Source organism: Sphaerodactylus townsendi, linkage group LG08, assembly GCF_021028975.2.
Source record: "Sphaerodactylus townsendi isolate TG3544 linkage group LG08, MPM_Stown_v2.3, whole genome shotgun sequence".
In the NCBI taxonomy this organism is placed as follows: domain Eukaryota; kingdom Metazoa; phylum Chordata; class Lepidosauria; order Squamata; family Sphaerodactylidae; genus Sphaerodactylus; species Sphaerodactylus townsendi.
The window spans coordinates 44,247,921-44,271,301 of record NC_059432.1 but is presented as its reverse complement, the minus strand read 5'-3'; the positions used below and the strand labels follow the sequence as shown (position 1 = coordinate 44,271,301).

The following is a 23,381-nucleotide window of genomic DNA, read 5'->3' as shown; positions in this document are numbered from 1 at the left end:
GTGCATTGTACACCTCTTTAGAATGACCATCCGCCCTAACATCACAAATAATTTTTCATTAGTTAATATAAACTTTAATAAAACATAAAAATAATATATAATATAGAACACTAGTGCCATTGGTCAAAGCTCTCTCTCCATTCATATTTAGTTAATTTTTAAGGCACATAACACAATTATTTTCTATTGTCATTTAATTATGTTACATATAGCAAGTGTGTATACGTATTGCAGTTTATTACTGTGCTATGTTAAAGATGCATTACAAGCCTTACCATAATTTATTTACATATAATAATTGATACTAAACTGTAAGATATGCCAAAAATGGGTGAAGAAGTTATTCCTTGTTTGTGCTATTCTTCTTCTTGAATGTACAAAACCAGATTTCTGTTAACAAACGTTTGAGTGAATGTTGTGATCAGTCACTTTCCACTTGTCACTGAGAAGCAGACTACAGGAAAATGTGTTACTTGCATCAATGTTTGTCTAGCAGTCCATATGAACATGAGAGCATTTCCTAAGTGTAATACAGGATTAAAAAGCCTTCCAGAGTATATTCACTGTCTTGAACTTTTCTTAAGGATAGTGCAACAAATAAATGAGTTAAATAAATAGAAGATTAAATCTGGCAGTAAATCTAAAGAGATACTAAAAACTATAGTGAAAATTAAATTAACGTTAAGTGCCAGTATTTCTAGTTTCCTATGTTTTATCTGTTCCAACTTATGCTTTTTAAAATAAAATTGGACAAAATATAGTGTAATATTAAAATCTAGATTTATTGTCTGTGAAGAGTAGGGATGCTGCAAAATATATTTCCATGTCCCTTGGTACATAATTTTAAAAGCTTCTGTTAATATAACACCGTATTACAACATCGTACAAGGCAAGCATTAAAAGCAGATGGGTGGGAGGGAAACAATTGCCATTATTTCCACTGTGCTTGAGCATAGAACTGGTGTCTGCTTCCAAAGAGCCAACGAATGACTTTTATAGAGTTACCCATATAGATGGTAATAAACTTAACAAATCTCCATGCCTACATTGAGAAATTTAGCAGTTGAGCCTTTGGATGGTTAGTCTCAGCATCTGACCACTGGAAATCGACATATAGTCAAAGCAGGAATGGTTTGCTGTTCACATTTCCAGAGGGAAAGGTAATAGAAGTCACAGAGAAAAGCACCCTCTAGGGTTTTTTTAATGCACCTGGACAATCAAGTTTTTGCTCATATTTTAGGCCGCCCATTTAGGGAATTTGATACCAGATTCACAACTTTTGTTTAAAAAAATTAAAAGTCTCCAACACTTTTACGAGAGGGAATGTGTGAACAGTATTTTGTTCAATAGTTCAACAAGACACAAGCCTCCCTCACTTCAGTGTTCTGAAGGGATATCATTTTGATAATGAACATTGATAATGAACAATGATATCATTTTGATAATGAATATTTAATGGCAACAGGAAAAAACTGTTGCACATTTTTGTTGATTGCTTATACTAATAAATGAAGGCACAAACAGGATTTATACAGTCCTTACCAGCTATCGCACAAAAAAAAAATCCCTTTTATTATCCGATTTGGCCAAAACTTAGCTGGATTCAATATAGAACAGCGTGTGGTATGACTAACTCTCCTCACATTTGCAATGCCTTCAAAAAATTCATCCCCAAAAGAGTTATCATAGTGCTAAGGAAAATGCATCACATACTCAGAAGACCCATTTACTTTATTGTGACTTTGCATATTCTAAGTCTGAGATTTGTTTGGAGGGAGGGAGAGGAATGGGGCTCATTTAAAATGCTATATTGGAACAGTTCGCAACTGTTTTCCTTTTGCTCAGCCCAGTTCCAAATATTAATTTTGCACGATGCAAACATAACATGCTGTATGTTCACAAATACACTGAAGTTTTTAAACTGAGCATGTGTGTTGGATTTGGAGTAAGTTAGGATGCTGTAAGTAGTACAGATTGTCAAGTGCAGCCACTCAAGGCACACCTATCTAAGCAGCAAAATAGAGGTTGACTAGAGATCACCCAGGAAATCCCATAGCAGAATTGTGTCTGTAATGTATTAAGGGAATGACCTTCTCTTACCTTGTCTGATTACCCTACTCAGGACATTGACCTTTTGTACAGGAGAAGCTAGAGAGGGACTGCCAATCCTGGTTTGGACAGCTTCTTCCAATACTATTCCATCCCTATTTTCCCCCTCCCCCGCCCACTTCTTCTATTTTCCACCTTTGATATTTATGTATATCAAATCTTTTTCGGTCTCTGGCTCTTATTATCCTATTATTACTGAAACAAGCATAATATAGTTATTCAGTTACTGGAGATGGGGGTGAAAGGGCAAAACATAAAGCAGAAACATTATTAAGTACCCCTAACCAGTGATGGGATTCAATTAATTTAACAACTGGTTGTTTATAAGCACCATTTTAACAACCGGTTCTGCTAAAGTGGTGCGAACCTGGTGAATCCCACCACTGCCCCTAACCTTCCCCCAGCAGCACTGGTGCCTTCCTTTACACTGACACAGCTCAGGGGACAGAAGCCTCTTCTGGGTTGGGCTTCCTGTTTGCCTTCCCTGCTGGCATAAATGTTTCTTATACCAGTGGGTGGGCAAACACATTGGTGTGGTCCCACACAGCTCCTACAACACATTATGCCTATCCATCTGGATTGGGCTGTTATTATAATAGCCACTGTAAGGAAATAGAACAGTAAAATGGAATAAAGGAGTTGTGTGTGTGAAAAAAGGAAGAACGAAAGATCTGTTCCACGAGATCCAAGAAATGAAAGAGAAAGTCAAGAATAAAACATAAAGTTTTACAAGACAAGAAAAAGAGAGGAAGATTGGCAGTTCCCAATATTAAATTATATTATCAAGCAGCTGGCTTGGTTTGGCTTGCATATTGGATTAAAAACCCATTGGAAAACAAATTTAGCAGGAAAGGGAACAAAGAACCAAACAGAAGCTATGAAAGGATGACAGATTCCTTCCAAGACAAATCTTTGGAAGATTGTATAAAGTGAAGTGAAAGCAGCATTGAGAGCAATTGAGAGAAACAAACCACCAGGACTGGATGGGCTATCAAATGAGTTTTTTAAGCCACAGAAACAGAGCCCATCAAAATCTTAACAAGAGTATGCCAATCAATATAGAAAACAAAAAAATGGCCCACAGATTGAAAACACTAAATTTACATTCCAATTCTGAAAAAAGGTGACATCAAAGACTGCAACATCTATTGGACGTTTGTCTTAATTTCTCTAGTGAGTAAAGTAATGCTCAAAAATTTACAGCAAAGTCTATTACCATATATAGAACAACTCATGCCACATGTTCAATCTGGATTCAGAGAAGGACATTCTAGAGCTCACATTGCAAATTTAGATTTGCTACTGGAGTGTGCAAGAAATAAATGGAATCAGTGTGTGAATGGAACAGTGTCTGAGCCTCCAACTCCAATAAATCTGTGTGAGTGAGGGCCTGCTATTAAAGGGGCTGGGCTACCCTGACTGCTGATGTCTCTGTGAGTGAGAGAGGATATGATGTGTGAAATGGTCATGTCTTTCTGTCTTTCTGTTTTAAAAGAGATGAGAATTATAGTGATGTGTGGTGCCTGACCTACTTGTAAACCGGAACTTGAGAGAGAGAGAGAGGTTGTAGAGGGGGATAGATGCTCTGTTTGAGTGGAGAAGGGGTTTCACAGTGGGTTCTAGATTAAATGAAGCCAGAACTCTCCCTACTACTAAACTGATGCTGTTGAACTATGGCCAAATTAGGAGATGGCAAAACTCATTGAGAAAGACAATAATGCTTCGAAAAATTGAAGACAGTAAGAAAAAAGGAGACCCAACATGAGATAGATTGACTCCATAAAGGAAACCATGGTCCTCAGTTTGGAAGACCTGAGCAAGGCTGTTAACAGTAGGAGGTCATTAATTCATAGAGTCGCAATAAGTTGTAAATTACTTAATTTTATTTTATTTATTTATTTGTTGGGTTTATAAACCGCCCTCCCCCGGAGGGCTCAGGGCGGTGTACAATACAAGTAGAGCACAATCAATTTAAAATACAATAAATATAAGTTAAGATGGCTCTAGTAAAAATAAACCCTTAACACACATACACATACATATAGGATCTTGCTGTACTCTATACTACTTGCTACACTCTGTATTCACTACTGCCCTCATTTGATGTGATGATTATTTATTGTTTGTGAAATGATAAAACTACTTTCAACTATTTGTCCAGTTGTTGCCTTTGTTCCTTATATTTTATGTCTTCCTAAAGAGCAGTCTCTTGTTTTAAATGGAACTATATAGAATGTGTCTGATTCGTATCATACTAATTAATAAGGTTTTTCTGTTATGTAAGAATCTCACTTAGCAATTATTCATCTTCTTTGTTTGCTTATCAGCATAATCGTGGTAATGCCCAGAGAGGAACACCATGGAATTACAAAGAGGGGATTAGCATCTCTAGGCAGTAACTGAAGGTATTGGGATATGAAAGAGAGGGTTTGTGTTTACACATATTAATCTTAAATAATTAGCCTTTTATAGAGGAAGGGAGTCACAAATATGCATGGGAGATAAGTCAATTCAAGTATTTTTCTATAGTGTTGATACATATCGAGAATTTATCTATAAATCCATGTGGTCTCTGTGTTAGCTTCCACTCATATAGAAAGTCAGCACAATCTTTTCCCCGCAGGCCTCAGATTAATGTCTCTTGGTTGTTGCCCTTCTTCGTCGTAATTTAAATTGCTAAACAAACAGAATGAGGCTAGCATATGCATATGATCAAAGCTATTAGCCAGAAACAGAAATAAATGTAGATAACATAGTCATTAAGGCTATACTTTTTTCAAAGGACAACTGTGGTTCCAACATCTTAGGAAAATAAATAGCTACACAGACATGAAATCAAAAACTTAAGAGATTCTGTACTTGTAAGTACATTTTGTCAGATCGAAGAACTATTCATGTCTTCAATATCTAGGACTGCCCCTCTCTGGGTAGTGGCTGGAGATCTCCCTCCGTTACAATGGATCTCCAGGCAACAGGGACAATTTTCTCTGGAGAAAATGGACCTTTTGGAAGGCAATCTTTATGGCATTATACCCCAATGAACTCCCTCCTCCCCCCCAGCCCTGCCTCCTCAGGCTCCATTCCCCAAATCTCCAGGTAATTCCCAACTAAGAGCTGGAAACGCTATCAATATAAACAACAAAATCTGTTTTTTGAAGCCTGAGGCTGCTAAAATGTAACAATTGGAATGTGAACAAGGGAAAGTACTAGAGTAACTAGACATTCTTACTTTGTCCTGGGATTAATTCATTTGGTATGCTTGCTGCTGTATTGGTAGTGGTTTTTGACAAAAAAAAACTTTTCTCCCCACAAGGAAACAGTACATAAACATGTTGAAAGCAAACAGTGTTTCAAAGGATGTTTCTTATTATTGTTACAAGAATGTGTTTGCCCTTTAAATGGATATTTCTTACTACGAGAATGTACTTATTGCTTTTTATTGCAGTTTGAAGGGGAATTTTTTTCTTTTATGGTACAGCTGTTTATCCAGATTAGGAAAAAACAACAAAATAAACATGCTTTTGGATTGAAGGATTTTTTTAATGTATAAAGAAATGATAAACTGAAAAGTAATATCCCATTTTAATACAATAGAACAACAGACCAAACAAAATTATGAAATGAAAGCAGAATCATCAAAAAAACTAATAGTGTTTAAAACCATGCACCTTGTAAACATTTGGAAAACACATTCTGTTATACTGTGAAAGCATGGGAGAATATAGTAATATAGTTTGAAGCATTCTAGGTTGCAATGTTCCTCTTGCAGAAATGCCTGGAAATAAATAATTGAAGTACAAATGTGTGGCGTTCTTGATGGCTATTTAGTAAATATTTGTTTTCTTTTGTTTGCAGGGGAATTTTGTTGCAAGCATGACAGCTATTTTAAGACAAATGGAAGATTATCATTATGCTCATTTAATTAAGACCTTTGGGAAGATGAGATCTGATGTTGTGGTAAGTTCAGCATGAAACTCTTCTTTGCCTTCTCAATTTATTGCTTGTGTTCTTGCTGGTATTTGATGAAGGAAGTTACAAAGCTGGAAAACTTTATTACGTGAGCCACATGACCTGACATAAAAATCGATGGAGCATTGTTGTTCACCTTCTGAGCCAAGAGCAAAGATTGTATCATTGCCTTTATATTAAATGACAAAGCAACTGATCCTCAAGGAAAGTCAAAATTTGAAAACATGGCTTAAGTTATTGGAGTGGGGGAGGGTCAATTGATTTTCACATTTGAATCCTGTACCTAAACTGAAACTAGCCTGCAGGTCTGGACAACTGACAAATAACATTACCTATTCAGCGTTGGTTCAAAGTCCTCCTTGTAACATTTCTGTTACCTAAATCCTTCTAACTCTTGCTTCTAGGTGGTGCTTGCCAGATTTCCCAAGAGCATTTAGTTTCTTTGGATATGTATAATTTAACTGTAGCTGCTATTTTATCCAGTGTTACTTCACAAGCTGAGTTTTAAAGATATGTTTGATTATTGATACGCTGTAATGAGTCAAACTCCTCAAGGTTCTTTCTAATCTTTTCTTTTTGAGTGTATAGTACAACTTAATTAGAGCATCGTAGAAGGGAATTTATAGCTAAGTAGATGCCTCTCTAATGACCTGGAACTATCATTGCCATATGGCAAAATGGATGCTGCAAAGTAGCAACCAAACTTGTTGGCTGAGATCCATTAATTAGCAGATGACCTGAAGTCTGATCAACTGTGTTAGATTACAGACTCTGTTACCTGGGGGAGTTAAGATCCATGGTACTGCATTTTAAACAGTTTGAGGGAGAATTAAATCTTTTCACTATTGTAGAGACTAAGGACAGAATTGGGGCTCTTCAGTTTCTTGCAAATACTGTTTGTATGTTCCTAGTTTTATCCATCTTGTTGCTTGAGAATTTAAGCAAGGCAAAAATGAATAGCCATTTTCTTGACATAATCATAGTCCTCTCAATTTAGGTTTTTGTTTAATAGAGTAACTTAGTGGATTCCAGTCCTTTTGAGGCCATGGGCACCTTTGGAATTCTGACAAGGACAGTGGGCGCAATCATAAAATGACTTTCCTGAGCAGGGGAGTCAGCTACAAAATGTCAGGGAGTGAGGTTATATACATAACTGTAATAGTAACTCTTCAACATTTCAGGCAAAAGCTCTGTTTAACAGGATGGCTCTAGTTTGCTCAGCCAGTCAGAAAGTGGCTGGGCAAACAGCCTGCGCTCAGCAAAGGACAAGAGAGACCCCCTCACTTCTGCAGGAATCTATCACATATCCTGCAGCTGTGGAAAGGTCTACATAGGAACTACAAAACGCAGCATTCAGACTCATATTAAGGAGCACGAAAGACACTGTCGGCTTAAACATCTTGAAAAATCTGTAGTTGCAGAACATGTGTTAAACAGAACTGGACATAACATTTTATTTGAGAACACTGAAATTCTGGACAATTCAGAAGGTTACTATGTCAGATTGCACAGGAAGGCCATTGAAATTCACAAACACCAAGACAATTTCAATAAGAAGAGACTCTGAAAATTAGCAAAGCTTGGCTCCCAGTACTTTAAAAAATGGACTGATAACCCCACCTGTAATACAATGCACTCAACCACACCTTTGCATTGCAAGTTCCACCCAAACACTTTATTTATTTATTTATTTAATTTAATTTAATTTAATTTAATGATTGGTTCCCCACCCTGGGACATGGACAATATACCACACTAAACTTCTCACTAGACACTGTGAGAAACAGACTTTTCTCTGTAATATACCTCTGAAGATGCCAGCCACAGATGCAGGCGAAACGTTAGGAACAAGATCCACCAGACCATAGCCACACAGCCCGGAAAACCCAACAGAACCAACTTCTCTATACTTTATTACAATGCATATGGGCTATAGATTTATATGTTATAATACTGGTGGTTTTTATTTTTGGTTTCGTCCAATACATAAAATTTACATTTTTCACTGCTTCCATATATGAGTTGACGTTATCATTGAGCTCTGTATGGGATTTCAAAATCCCTTTTCAAGACCCACAGCCAATTAACACCCCATCATTTTTTATGGCTGAGATTATTTTACCCCGATATTAGTTTAATCATGATATCATTTTGTGGCTGATTCTACCAATTTGGCAAGGTTCTTCTAGAGCTCTTCATAGCCTGTTTAGGTTTTTACATTTTGAGTGTACTGCTATCACCATCAGTCTTGGCTGTCTCACTTTTCATCCTGATTCCTAATTGTTTGAATACTGTCATTCCAAAGCAAATTCTTGAAGATCCTGTAGCTCATGTCACAGGTCAAAATATTCTCATATTACTTCCCTTGTATTATTTAACTACTTACTGATTAAAGGAGGAGCTCCCCACTTGTTTGTCTTTTAAGAATAATGTGATAAGAGACTGGGTCAAAAGGGTTTTTGTTTTTTAAACCTATATACTATATATACTCGCATATAAGTCGAATTTTTCAGCACTTTTTTGTGCTATAAAAGCCCCCCTCGACTTATACACGAGTGAGGTGTATTTTAAAAAACATTTTAGGGTTTTTACTTTGTCAGCCACCAGGGGGCGCAATTTTTAGGCTAGTGGCACCAAAATTTCAGGGTATCATCAGGTGACACTCCTGATGATTTTGTGAAGTTTGGTTCAGGGGGCCATAACTTTGGACCCCCTGAATCAAACTTCACCAAACCTGGGTGGTATCATCAGGACGGTCTCCTAAAGATACTCTGAAATGTTGGTACTGATTACATAAACATTCCTCCCCTGACAGGTATCCTCAAATTTTCCCCAGATTCTCCCTTTAAATCACCTCACCCACCTTCTGAGTGGATTTAAAGGGAGAATCAGGGCTTACAGAGCTAGTTTACTGTTTTTATTTGAAATAAATATTCAAAAACATTTAACCGACTGATGCCTCAATTAATGTAATATTATTGGTATCTATTTTTATTTTTGAAATTTACCAGTAGCTGCTGCATTTCCCACCCTCAATAAGTTTTCCCAGTTTGTTGTGGTAAAATTAGGTGCCTCGACTTATATGCGGGTCGACTTATACACGAGTATATACGGTATAACGTGTACTGGATTTTCCCTGTATTTTAAAGGAATTTTAAAAGGCTGATGAAGCAGATTTGTTTCTTCATCTTGCACAAGTTATCTGAGGCAGACATTAGGCTGACAAGTTGTGTTATTTTTAGGTTTCACCTTTGATCCCATTTTTTTAAAACAAATGGTGCTGTGTTGACTGTCTTCTAATCCTCTGGAAAGGAGACTGATTTCAGTGATGAGCTGTATATTTTTGTCAGAAGTCAGCCCTTTAACATTTGGTCTTCATAATTATGTTTGTGTACATATCATCTAGACCTTATGACTTGTTAATTTGTACTTTGTCAATTAGGTCCAGAAATTCATTTTTCTTCTCCTGACTGAATTCTTCAGATACCCACATTTAAATGAACTGGTCCAGGCAGTTGTCTGCCCAATAACTTCTGCAGTAAAAACCAGAGTAAAGGATCCATTTATCTTCCTTGTAAATCTTCCTGTCTTTTTTACTTCTTTGTTTCCTTAATGGTCCAACTGCATCCCTGGTTGGTTTCCCATTTCTGATGTATTTAAATAAGTGTTGCCTTTTAAAATGTTTTAGTAGTATGCTTTGAAGTCTTTTTACCCTTCTTGTCTTATTTTCAAATTAGATTTTTTTATCCCAAAGTTAGCACTCCTATTTATTGATTTTCCTAATGGCAAGACAAAAAAAATTAAGCTTTTCAAATATTTTTGGAATATTGCATTAGCCTGCAGGGCCACTGGTATTCTATGATCCCAGTCCCAAGACTCAGTGGGTTGCAATTCTGCTTCTGTTCTATTTTTTTTAGCCATACTTATAGAATGAAATTTTATCCTTCATCTGTTGTTGTTGCTTTAATCTAATCTAAATAATTTATAACTGCTCAATCCAAATTTTGTCTTTGAAGATATAAACTGAGATTGACTGGGATTGAGCAAGGGAAGAAGTGCTTTATTACCTTAATCCCCTCGTTTTAGGCAATAACATGGAGACTTTTACAGCCCAATCTTAAGCATAAGTAAACCCTCCTGAGTTTGGTGGAATGTGCATTGGTGATTATGCCTAGGATTTACAGCCTTAGTTGCTTCTGAAACATATTCCATTGTATGGGAGTTTATAATGAATTCTCTATTCTTAGAGAGTTCTGAATAATCCTATTCAGGCTGGGTCATGCTTATAATTCTGTCGCTGAAACTTTAATTGCCTATTTTGTCCATTTAAGTATTACTTTAGAAGTCTGATGCAGTGACCTGGATACCATTGGGAAATGTGGGAAATTACTTTTATTGCTGCTTTATGATATCAAGCAATTGATCTTTGCCTTCATTTGATCTCCTCTTTGTTTTGACTTGAGGAAAAATATTTTACCTTGAATTTCTGCTCCTTAACTTGGAACATACTGCCTTCTAGAGCCCAGATTGCTTTTCTCTGCAATTAAAGTCCTATCTAACTATGAGGTCCTATCTAACTATGAGTGTGCAAAGCTGCTGATATTTTATCACATTATTGGCTCATCTGGGCAACTACTATCTTTTCTGGTATTGATTTTAGAAGCCCTATACAGTTTGGGGCCACGATACCATAAGGACTGCATTCACCCTAAGAACCTACCAATTTGCTCTGGTCATTTAAAAAGGCCCTGTTTCAAGTGCCCCCCACCCCCCATCTGATGCTAGACAGGTGGTAGCCCGAGAGAGGTTCTCAGTCATGGAACCAAAACAGTGGAATTTCCTTCCTGGGGGAACTGTCTCTCTCCATTGTCTTCTGTCAGCAAATGAATACTTTTTTTGTTTTGTTGTTTTCTTTTCCAGTGTATAAAATTATTGGTCCTTCTCTCTTGTTGTGATATGTTTGTACGTATATATGAATTGTTTAAATATTTTATATATGCCCTGCTTTATAACTACCTTATTTTAAATGCTGCTTTAATGTTTTCATTTTTGCACCCATTTCGGTAGAAAGACAGCACAGAAATGTTTTCAAATAAATAATATAAGTAAATATTCTGACTGGCAGTGGCTTTCCAGCATCTTTGGTAAGAGTTCTTTTCTAGCCATGCTACAGAGACCCATTTTAATTGAAAATGCCACTAATAAAACCTCTTCCACTATGCTGTGGTTACTCTCCAAACTGTAAAGGACAGTTCCTTTGTTCTTGTGGATGTTCCTGTTAATTGCTAAGTGTTCCACATGGCTGCAAACATATTTTAAAAGTATCTTCCCATGAGGCTTAGTGGGACCATGTAACTATGCGTGTGCTAACCCTCAGAAATATATATATTAAAAAGTAATACAGTGCACTTTGGAATACATTTGAAACATTCCAGTGATTTACTGGAACACTGACTGTTTATGAAGTATTTGAGAGCCTGTTGGAAGGAGCAAGTAGTGTTTTATTTTCCAGTGCATATAAGGCAGGATGGTAGGAAATGAAGTTGGAGAAGGCACCAGTTTAGATCTTGCTGGATTGCTATTTCAGACTTTTTACTTCTGAAAGTCTACTATCTGCATGGAGTTTCAATTAAATAGTTAAATGGTGAACAATACAGTACCTTTGTAAAATATAACTTTGCCTCCATTTACTTTAGCTTTTTCACTGTTTTAAGTATTGTGGTAAGATTTGCCAATAGTTTCCATTTTACAGTTCTTGTTGTTTATTTTTGTGGACTGCTTTGATCGCTGTGGGATGGGTCAAGATGTATATTTTTGAATCAGTATTCATGAACATATAGGACAGTGGTTCTCAACCTGTGACCTTTTCACAGGGGTCGCCTAATACTTTCTGCATCAGTGTTCTCCATCTGTAAAATGGATAAATGTTAGGGTTGGGGGTCACCACAAAATGAGGAACTGTATTAAAGGGTCATGTCATTAGGAAGTTTGAGAACCACTGATATAGGAGCATGCAAGAGTAATCCTTTCCTACCTAGTGGAATGGAATGGAGTCACCAGGTTGAAAGATCAAAGGGTAATTCCCCATTGTCTTAATACAATCTAGGTTGCTTGAGGGTGGGAATTCATTTTCTTCCTAGCAATTTCTTATCTGCTTATTTCCTTAAAAGCAAAAAGGGTGGGAAGAAAGAAGCTAGATTGTACCAGAATAGCACCCTCCTTTCTCACATCTCATTCTTTTCATCACACTGGCTTTTTCAGGAAGCACAAGGGAGGTGGGGGGGGGGCTCTGTTGACATTGGGGAGGTACAGACAATGATGATCAAAGGGCAGTTACAGGGACGTAGGTAAGGGGGGTTCTCAGGTTCAACCCTCCCATTGCATGTCCAAAGCTCCGCCCCACCGTTTGTGGGTTTTTGCATTTTAAAGTGGTTTTTTTGTTTTTGGCCTGCAGGGGGCACAGTTTTTAGGCTAACAGCACCAAAATTTCAGGCTATTGTCATGTGACACTCCTGATTATACCAGACAAGTTTAGTGAAATTTCGTTGAGGGGGTCCAAAGTTATGGACCCACAAAAGGGGTGCCCCATCCCCATTGTTTCCAATGGGAGCTAATAGTAGATGGGGCTACCCCTTTGAGGGTCCATATCTTTGGACCTCCTAAATCAAACTTCACTAAACCTAGGTCGTATCATCAGGATAATCTGCCACCCAGGTTTGGTGAAGGTTGGTTCAGGGAGTCCAAAGTTACGGACTCCTAAAGGGTGTGCCTCCATCCCCCATTGTTTCCAATGGGAGCTAATAGGAGATGGGGCTACACCTTGGAGAGTCCATAACTTTGGACCCTCTGAACCAAACTTCACCAAACCTGGCTGGTATCATCAGGAGAGTCTCCTAAAGATACCCTGAAAGTTTGGTGCTACTAGCTTAACAATTGTACCCCTGACAGCTGGCACCCCCCAAATTCCCCGATTCTCTTTTTAAATCCACCCCCTTCGGCATGGATTTAAAGTGAGAATCTGTGGTCCCCAGTTCAAACGTTGACAGTGATGCTGTTTCAGGATGGGGGAGAATCCACCCCAAAACACCATCACTTTCAATGTTTTTACTGGGGACCCCAGATTCTCGCTTTAAAATGGATTTAAAAGGAGAATCTGGGCTCCCTAATTTAAACACCGTTGAAAGTGATGCTGTTTGGGGGTGGATTCCAGCGTCACAGCAGCCGCCCATAGTGGGAGGGGGGTGCGTAAACCCCAGATTTTGCACTGGGCTCCATTTTCCCTAGCTACCCCTCTGCCTGGAGTGGAGAGAGAAGGGACTGCCAGCTGCCAGCTGGGGAGCCCAGCCAATGGGGGGGAAAGGTCACAGGAGTCTGTCATTCCTTGCCTCGGAGAGCTGCTTTTTATAAGCACTGAGGCCATGGGTGTGGCTTGGGTAGGCGTGGCCACACCCACAGGGGTGGGTGGGGCGTGGCCTCACCCCCGACCCCCCCTCAAAATCTATACCTACGTCACTGGGCAGTTGTTAGCCTGCAAGCTCCAACTTGCCAACTGAATAATTAAGCTTTGTTATAGAAGCACCATTGAATAAATATTTTTCTCTCTTTGATATACTAGTTGTAAGAATAGCAGAGCATAATTTACATACTTTATACATAGAATCAAGTTCAAACCTGTAATCTATTCTTCTGCCTTCATGAAGAGTTTAGAAAGCTATCCAATTTTCAAACTATGAAAATTTAGTCAACTATGTGAAAACCCAACAACTGAAGCATGCAGCACAACTAATAAAGTATGAAGTAGAATCCACTCTAAGAGAGTGTGGCTCTGCTGTCATAAAATATTCAGAGTTGATTCTACAGGCCCAATTCTTCCCCTGCTCACATGGGTATAAATCCTACTGAAGTCTCAATTATTAAGTTATGAAGCAAGATCTGCAAGGAAGCCAGTCATTTTATGCAAAAAGAAAAATGCATCAAAAGGGAAGACAGGCTGTAGTCAGCAAAATATTACGGCTGATTAGGAAAATTTCTTTTGCTTTTCATGAAGATATGGTGTGGGAGATGGCATTCATGTTAGATCACATTGTGTGTGTGTGTCAAGTGCCACCAAGTCCCCATAGGATTTTCGAGACAAGAGACATCCAGAGGTGGTTTGCCTTTGCCTGTCTCTGCATGAACTGAGAAAGTTTTGAAAGAATTGTGACTGGGCCAAGGTCACCCAGCAGGCTTTGGGTTGAGGATTGGGGAATCAAACCCAGTCCTCCAGAGTCTGCCGTTTACCATTGCATCATGCCCTCTATCATGTAATGGCTCTCTGTCATGTAATGTAAGGACTTAATAAGTATGTGCCTAGAATGAAAACATTCCATTGTATAATGCTAATAACTCCCATTAACCACTTATAAATTTGGAGCCAGCAAGGTCACTCTGTTCATATCAAAATACTGTTGTTAGTTACTAGAATGATCCCACCATAAGACCTATTATATGAGATAATTCTATTTGCTTACTGCACAGTAGCCACACCTTGAATTTAATGATTGGACTGAAAAATCAATGTATTTTCTTCTGGCTGCTAAAACTGTTTGGCCGGCTATAAGCTGTAATACATAAATTAAATCAGTAATCTTTTTGCTCAGAAAGTCATGGAAATTGCAACATAACCTTAAATACTTTAAGAAAAAAAGTAACAGAGTTAAAAAAAACCTACTACTCTATCACGATTTCATACTATCTGTTATTTGTTTGAAACATTATTTTCTGTAGCAGGTTGTTATAAATCCAAATTTTCAGTGACTTTATTTTTGTTTCCTTATTCTGTGCTCCATCTATTAATAATAATCAATGGTGATTGCAATATTATGCTGCTTGTCATAATCAGTCTTTAAGGTATTTAAGTGGCAGAAGTATTATCAGATATCACTGGATGCATACCAATATATAATAGTTTTTCAAAATAACACTGTTTATATCTGATCATAAAGTTACTGTGTTTTCTCTTACCCAGCTGGTATTTTGTATCTAAAAGATTGGTTTTTTACAGATATTTCCCTTTTCATTTTAGGACTTCTTGATGGAGACATTTATTATGTTCAAGAATCTCATTGGGAAGAATGTGTATCCTTCAGACTGGGTTATAATGAACATGATGCAGAATAAGTAAGTACACAGGAAAAGCACCAAACTGTCACTATTTCATTGTCTTATTTGGAAACCATCTTTTGCTTGAATGTGTGTAGGCACGTATATAAAGACTATAGTGAACCATGTTTTTACTTCTGTCATGCAACCAGGTATTTAAAGAATTGACTGCAGAAATTGTACAATATTATACAAATGCTGACTTCTAAAATTGAGCAACAGTTCAAGGGAGCACTAGGATTATAAAAAGACTTTTGGATATAGATAACAATAGTTTTAGTACACTGCGGAATAGAGTTATACTGCAGAGCCATGGTACAGACTTCCTGGCAGAGATGTGAAGCATTCTCTGATAAAACAACAGGGGAAAAATATATTCTGCATAAAGCTGAAATTTGGTGTGGAAGATCTTTTGTGTGAAGAATATAGGAGAAATCTGTTGAAAGACTTAGTTTAAAGGTTGGAAGTAAAGCTGAAATTTAGTATGGAAGATCTTTGTGTGAAGAATATAGGAGAAATCTATTGAAAGATAGATTAGAAGTAATGGTACTTGTGTGTGGAACAGTTAATGCTATCATGGGAACAGTTAATATTATATATGTTATCACTCCGCCTGGTTTCCTTAACTTCTGACTCTTTTCTAGTTGTCCTGTACTATAGCTTAAGAATTACTTTAATGTTTGAAAATAATTTTAATTAATAGAAGTAGCAAGCCAGTGTCCGCTTCTATCATGATGCCAACAATTTCTGGTTCTGCTAATTTGTTTACCTTGTGTGCCAGCATGTGAAGAATAGATGTGGCGCAATGACTTCCTTGTTATTGCTTTAAGCATAGTCAGAACCATAGTACGATTCTCAGTATGTCCTTTTATCACCTACACCTCCCACATAGAAACCCATCATGGAACTGAAACCACCTTGATTGCCCTGAATGATGACCTTTTCTGGGAGAGAGTTAGGGCAATATGACCCTGTTGGCCTTCCTGGATCTCTTGGTGGCTTTTGATACTATTGATCCCAGTATCCTCCTGGAAAGGCTACACAGCTTTGCAGATGGGGGCACTACTTTGCAGTGGTGCTGCTCTTACCTCCGAGGTTGGTACAAGGGTGTAGTCATGGCAGACTCTTGCTCAACGCTCTGGCTACTCACTTGTGGGGTCCCTCAAGGGTCGGTTTTATTTTCCATGCTTTTTAACATCTATATGAAGTCACTGGGAGGAGGTAATCAGGATTTTTTCAGTAGTGTACCATATGTATGCTGATGACACTCAGTTCTATCTCTCTGTATCATCTGAATCAGGAGAGGTAATCAACGTTTTTGACGGGCTTCGAGGCAGTAATGGGTGGGATGAGGACCAGTCAATTGAGGTTGAATCCAGACAAGACAGAGGTGCTGTGTCAGTGGCTGTGAAGTGGGGAGACAGCCTGTACTTAACAGGGCTGTATTGCCCTAGAAGGTGAAAAATCTGGGGGTGCTCCTAGACTCTGCTATGATGCTTGAAGCTCAGGTGAAGGTGGTGGCCAAAAGTACCCATTCCCAGCTTCAGCTGGTTCACCAGGTACAACCCCTTCTGGACATAGATGATCTGACCACAGTAATCCATGCTCTGGTAACCTCCATATTGGATTATTGTAATGCAGTTTACGTGGGACTGCCCTTGAAGACAGTTTGGAAGCTGCAGCTAGTGCAGAATGTGGCAGTAAGACTGCTGACGGGCACTGTGACTGGATGCACATCACTCTGGTCTTAGAAAAACTGCGCTGGCTACCAATTTGCTACCAAGCCCAATTCAAGGTGTTCTCTTTGACTTATAAACCCCCAAATAGCTTGGGCACCAAATATCTAAAGGAATGCCTTCTCCCATATTGACCTGCCTGTGCCTTAAGATCAGCAGATGAAGTCCTTCTGGTGGTACCACTACCTTCATTGGTTAAAAGGTGGAGATCTGAGATAGGGCTTTTTCATGGAGGCCCTGAGATTGCGGAACAATCTTCCCCTGAGGTGCGTCAACCATCTTCTCTAAATTCATTTGGAAAATTGGTAAAGATGCACCTATTTTCCATGGCCTTTGATAAAAAAAGATGATTTCCCCCCATTTCATGAATTTTTAACAGGCTTTATGAATTCTAATAGGTTTTTCTGAATTTTAAGCAGGTTTTATAGTTCTAATGTATACAATTGTTTTTAGATGATTTTTATGTCTTATGTTGTAACTCACTCTAAGACCTCCAGGTATAGGACAGGATAGAAATGTATGTAAATAAATAAATTACTGACGTTCGTCTTCCAGGTTCCTAACCGTTCTTTGGAATAGGAACTGTGATATGTTTTCTTGTGTATGAATGTATAAAGACAGCCCTGGTAGCAAATGTTGCAGGTAGGTGTAAGGGACTTCCATTTAATTACTAGCACTGTGACCTAAAATCACTTCTGCAATAAAAGTCTCATTGAAGTCAGATTGCAAATACATAATGTTTTAGGTATTTTATTTTTTTACATCTGCCATAGAGTTTAGCTATGCCAAACTCTGAACTGTATGCCTTGGCAGAGAAGATGCAGAAGCTTCTCACAAATTAATTTTATTATGGCAGAAGGACTTAATTAAAATGAAAGCAGACATCTTTGAATTGTATGTTCAGTACTTATGGGCAGGCATCTTCTTGTGATGCTATTACTTTAAAAATGTCTTGGGCAGAAAATTAGCTCATATATTTAATAAATGAACATTTGGCTACAGTCTTGCCTGCAATACTACATGCTGGAGAAGTCATTTCATGTGACGTGGCCCTTAAATACAATTAAAATTGATGAAGTTTGTTGCATGTAAGCCTTCATAAGATTGTTGGCTTTAGAATTTAATGTGGACTGGAGGTTATTTATACATCCGTGTTCTTTGGCTTTTTCACTACAGTTGTAAATTCAAATGACTGAAACTTTTCACAGCATTTGTAGTTGTTATCCAAAAATAGTTTATAAAGGCTTCAACTTGTCTTCTGCTTGTAGTGTTCTTCCTGTTTTGAGAGAGAGACTTTGCATGACTTATAAAAGAGGCGAGTGAATTTTTCAGTTAAAAAATCAGTACAACTTAAATCTCTGGGGGTTGAATGTAGTCCTTCTCACATAGATGGGTGTGGTGCAACTCTTGTTCATGGATTATATTTCCCATGGCTATTTTGATAAGTGTGAGGTCTGTGTCTTTCAACATAATGAGAAACAGCTCGGAGGCTGGACTAGACAGGAGAAACTTGTCAGTTGCTTGTTGTGCTCATGTAAGGAACTTGTTGATGAGTATTGTGAGATGTTTCTTTCCCCCAAATGACATTAACAATAAATGTTCATTGCCTCATCTTCTTCTCTAGAATGGGAAATGAATTCCACTTTTCACAGAAGGCAGTTTTACGTGCTTTGTGCATATTTGATTGCATCCTCTGTCATTTGGTGGAGGAAGGGACCATTTAGAAATGAATTGTTTTCAGTTGTTGTTCAGAAATAAGCATTATGGTTACGTTGCGCAGGAACCAGGCATGCTGGTTAAATATCACTGAGTGAATGATTTCTCAATGTTTTAAGCCTGGTACACATGATACGAAGAGCTCTGTGGCACAGAGTGGTGACGTGCTCTACTCACAATCTGAGTTTGATTCCAACAGAAGTCAGTTTCAGGTGTCCAGCTCAAGGTTGGCACAGATTTCAAACCTTCTAGGGCTGGTAAAACGATTACCCAGCTTTCTGGGAGTAAAGTGTAGTCGACTGGGAAGGCAACAGTTAATCACCCCATAAACACAGTGTTCCTAGTAAATGTCATGATTTATTTATTTATTTATTTATTCATTCCACTTTTATACCGCCCTCCCCCAAAGGGCTCAGGGCGGTTAACAACATGATGTGATGTCATCCCAGAGTTCAGTAAAGACCCAGTACTTGCACAGGGGACTACCTTTACTTTTACAGATGACACTCACAGTGCATGGAGGGTAAGCAGATATGAGCTCTCTGGCCCCATTTCCTGCCTTTGCACAATTGCCTGGTCATTTGCAGAGTGTGATTGTGCAGAAGATCTGCTTTGATCAGCAATGTTTTGAAGTCTGTGCTGCTGATCACTGTGAGGAAGGTATGCATGGCCACTTCCTCTGTGTTGTCATACTCTGCTGCCAATCAGACAGCAGGAAGGATAAGGCCAGGAGTCATTTCCCAGTCTCCCTGAACATAGTCAGCACACAAGGGTGGACTGTCATTGGTACTGGGTTCCAGTGAAGGATAGACAGGGCGAAGAGAAACCTACTGCCAATCCTTATGTTTGCATTTGTGGCCCATGAGCCTTTTTCAAGTGGGTTGCCCTGCTGCTGGCATGCTTATAGTTAAAAGTAATGCAAGTTTGTGCTTGTGTGTAGCTTAGATAAAAGGTCTAATAGACATTTGTCCATTTGAGTCTTGAATTAAAATTTTGGCACACTATTGTACAGCTTTATTGCATATGTTCTCTTCAATTTTAAAAAAGCGCTGCCAGTGTTCCTAGACCACCAGACAAGAAACAGAAGCACAAAATGGTTTTTAAAATATATTTAATGAAACTTGTTGACAGCAGCGTCTGAACGTATCCATGCAGTAATTGCTGCCTTTTGCCCCCTTTACAGGGTTAATGAGGGTGCTCTTTATATATAAAAATCATGTCATTCAGTGATAACTGGAATATTTTCCTGAGTTTATATGTGCTTTTCATTCCTTTCATTTAAAAGTATAATTTAGAACTGAATGAGCTTTGTTATGACTGAAGGAAGTGAGGGTACAATATGAATTATTTAATATAGCATGTAATTCTCTGCTATCAGTTTGGCTTATGAGGATTCCATTGGCATATAATAAAAATGGGATAAAGCCTGTTTTAAATACAACCTTGACATAAAAAAAAGCTGGGGAGTAAAATATTAACTGTATCACATGCTTAGAATTTTTGCTTAGGCTCTTTCTGCACCACAACTGTGCAGGGGTGCGTTGGCATAAAAAATGCCGATGCACTCCCCCGGACCATTCGCATGGACAGTCCCGGGAGGGCGGGAGGCGGCGGAGCAGCCTTCACACAGGCTGCGCCATCGCCGAAAGACTACCTTGTCTCCTGGCTTCCAGCTCATCGCAGAAGCCAGGGGACATGCCCCCGCAGCCTGGAGCAACGTGCAAATCCCTCCCCAGGGACACTGTTTTTAGCGTCCCTGGGACGCTGTATTCCGTCCGTGCGGAAACAGCCTCCATTAGTTCAGACTACAAATTCTAGATTTTTTGGGCTTTCCAGATTTTCCAAATACTGAGTCTTTTTGCCCCTTGATGAATAAGCACTTCTTTTTATATCTGTCTAATGCTGTTCTCTTTCTCCCTAAAGGCTCTATGCTTTTATATATTACTTTCAGTGGCAGATTTTGTCATGCTGCTTTATCACCTATAACAGATGAATTACAACTTAGTATTCCATGTGGGAGAAATGTTGTTTTTGATTTTTTGTTCCGTGAAAAGTCATGTCAATTAATACTCAGCTTGCATCTGACTTTTCTATACACAATGCTCATAAAATGTAATTAACATCAGCTGGCTTAAACAATTTATTCATCAAGAATTTACTTTATAGGATGTAATTGATTTCCACTAGATTTTTGTCACTGGCTGATTGCTACCAATATGCTCAAGAAATGTTTATTTGGTGGTTGACCGAATGAAGCAAAACATTTATCATCATGATTAAAAGGAACAATCTCTGCCAATGTACTCTTGGATGAAGTCTTCTACACAGTCATCCAGAACATTTTGTCTTGATCCGTTGTACACTTCTAACACTTTTTGCATCTTTCCCCCCCCCCCCCCCTGGTAGTACATTGGAGATGCAGTCAAGGATTTTGCAGGTCCAACTACAACTCTATTCATTGTCATTGCTTTCTCATTTCCTCACAGTAACAAATAGGACCTAAGGCTGATAACAAAGTTAAAAATAAAACAATTGCAAACGAAACCAACAGTGCACAGTAACTAAAAACAACAAAACAGATATGCAGGTATTTAAAAAATCAGTTTCGAAGAGTTCATTTTTACAGACTTCTTTGCAATGCGGGGGGGGGGGGGCTTCCTCAGCTCTTCGAGTAAACTTTTTCATAAAACAGGCTGCCCACCACCAAAAGCTTGTGAATGGGTATCAGCTGACCAATTGGTCAGCTGACTCCCATTCGCAAGCTTTTGAAAGGAGTGCATCTTTGTCGAATATAATCCTCTTTTGATTTAAGAACATAAGAACATAAGAACTAGCCTGCTGGATCAGACCAGAGTCCATCTAGTCCAGCATTCTGCTACTCGCAGTGGCCCACCAGGTGCCTTTGGGAGCTCACATGCAGGATGTGAAAGCAATGGCCTTCTGCTGCTGCTGCTGCTCCTGAGCACCTGGTCTGCTAAGGCATTTGCAATCTGAGATCAAGGAGGATCAAGATTGATAGCCATAGATTGACTTCTCCTCCATAAATCTGTCCAAGCCCTTTTTAAAGCTATCCAGGTTAGTGGCCATCACCACCTCCTGTGGCTGCATATTCCAAACACCAATCACACGTTGCGTGAAGAAGTGTTTCCTTTTATTAGTCCTAATTCTTCCCCCCAGCATTTTCAATGAATGCCCCCTGGTTCTAGTATTGTGAGAAAGAGAGAAAAATTTCTCTCTGTCAACATTTTCTACCCCATGCATAATTTTATAGACTTCAATCATATCCCCCCTCAGACGTCTCCTCTCCAAACTAAAGAGTCCCAAACGCTGCAGCCTCTCCTCCTAAGGAAGGTGCTCCAATCCTTCAATCATCCTCGTTGCCCTTCTCTGCACTTTTTCTATCTCTTCGATATCCTTTTTGAGATGTGGCAACCAGAACTGAACATAGTACTCCAAGTGCGGTCGCACCACTGCTTTATATAAGGGCATGACAATCCTTGCAGTTTTATTATCAACTCCTTTCCTAATTATCCCCAGCATAGAGTTTGCCTTTTTCACAGCTGCCATGCATTGAGTTGACATTCCCATGGAACTATCAACTAAGACGCCCAAATCCCTTTCCTGGTCTGTGACTGATAGCACTGACCCCTGTAGCGTGTATGTGAAGTTTGGATTTTTTGCCCCTATGTGCATCACTTTACATTTAGCTACATTGAACTGCATTTGCCATTTCTTAGCCCACTCACCTAATTTATCAAGGTCCACTTGGAGCTCTTCGCAATCCTTTGTGGTTCTTACCACCCTACATAATTTGGTATCATCTGCAAACTTAGCCACCACACTACCCACCCCTACTTCCAGGTCATTTATGAATAAGTTAAAGAGCACTGGTCCCCAAACGGATCCTTGGGGGACACCACTCCCTACATCTCTCCATTGTGAGAATTTAAAATATAACTCATTAATTTCCTGCTGTAATGTGGTAAAATGTAGCAACGCAAAATCCGTGCTGAAGTCCTGCAAACATCAAAATTCAGGTTGCAACATTTAATTTTATTTATATATTTACACTTTTATGCCACTTAAAAATGTTCTTTTGAAATTACATAAAACAAGTATACAAAGGAACGAAGACATAACAACTTGTTCTATGACAACAATTTAATCTCATTAGTATATAATTCCTAATATATTTATTATTTGTGCAATAGTTATAAAATTTAATAATTTAGTCACTTCATTCCAAGAATCAAGATTGTATATTCTGTTCTGGGCAAGAAGAAGACAATTTATACATTCAGTTGTTTTAAACATTTTTCAGTATTGGATGACAAGTACCTTAGCAAATTTGGGGATATTAGAAGAATCCTTTCTGAACTGCTGACTGTAATCCTTTCAGGAAATAATTTAACACAGTAGCAGTGCACATAATTTTTGATAGACCTGTACTGGGCGGATTTGGCAACAGCACCGCCTTCTCAAAATATGTTAGGCCCTATCTCTGAATTCCAGCTTTTTAAAAAAGTCCTTAGTTCTTTTCATTGCAAATATATAAGAGAAAATGTGCAAGGTAAAAGCCTTTTTTTAACAATATAGAATGAGGGTTTTACTCTTAGCCTGGTCTCAAGTCGCTAGAACTCAAAGAGGAGTTTCTGTTCAACATTATTCTAACTATTTCCATTCACAGATAGGATTCATCCTCTGTTGTAC

General features: G+C 38.5%; 1 protein-coding gene across 2 annotated transcripts in view; it reads left to right on the top strand.

Moving 5' to 3' along the window:
• Window positions 1–23,381, top strand: part of DOCK1 (dedicator of cytokinesis 1) — a 508,395-nt gene that overhangs the window by 263,602 nt on the left and 221,412 nt on the right. For both annotated transcript variants that reach the window (XM_048505444.1, XM_048505443.1), the window contains exons 28-29: window positions 5,965–6,066; window positions 15,143–15,237. In XM_048505444.1, the coding sequence (XP_048361401.1) occupies window positions 5,965–6,066; window positions 15,143–15,237 (197 nt within the window). The remainder of the gene's footprint in view (window positions 1–5,964; window positions 6,067–15,142; window positions 15,238–23,381) is intronic.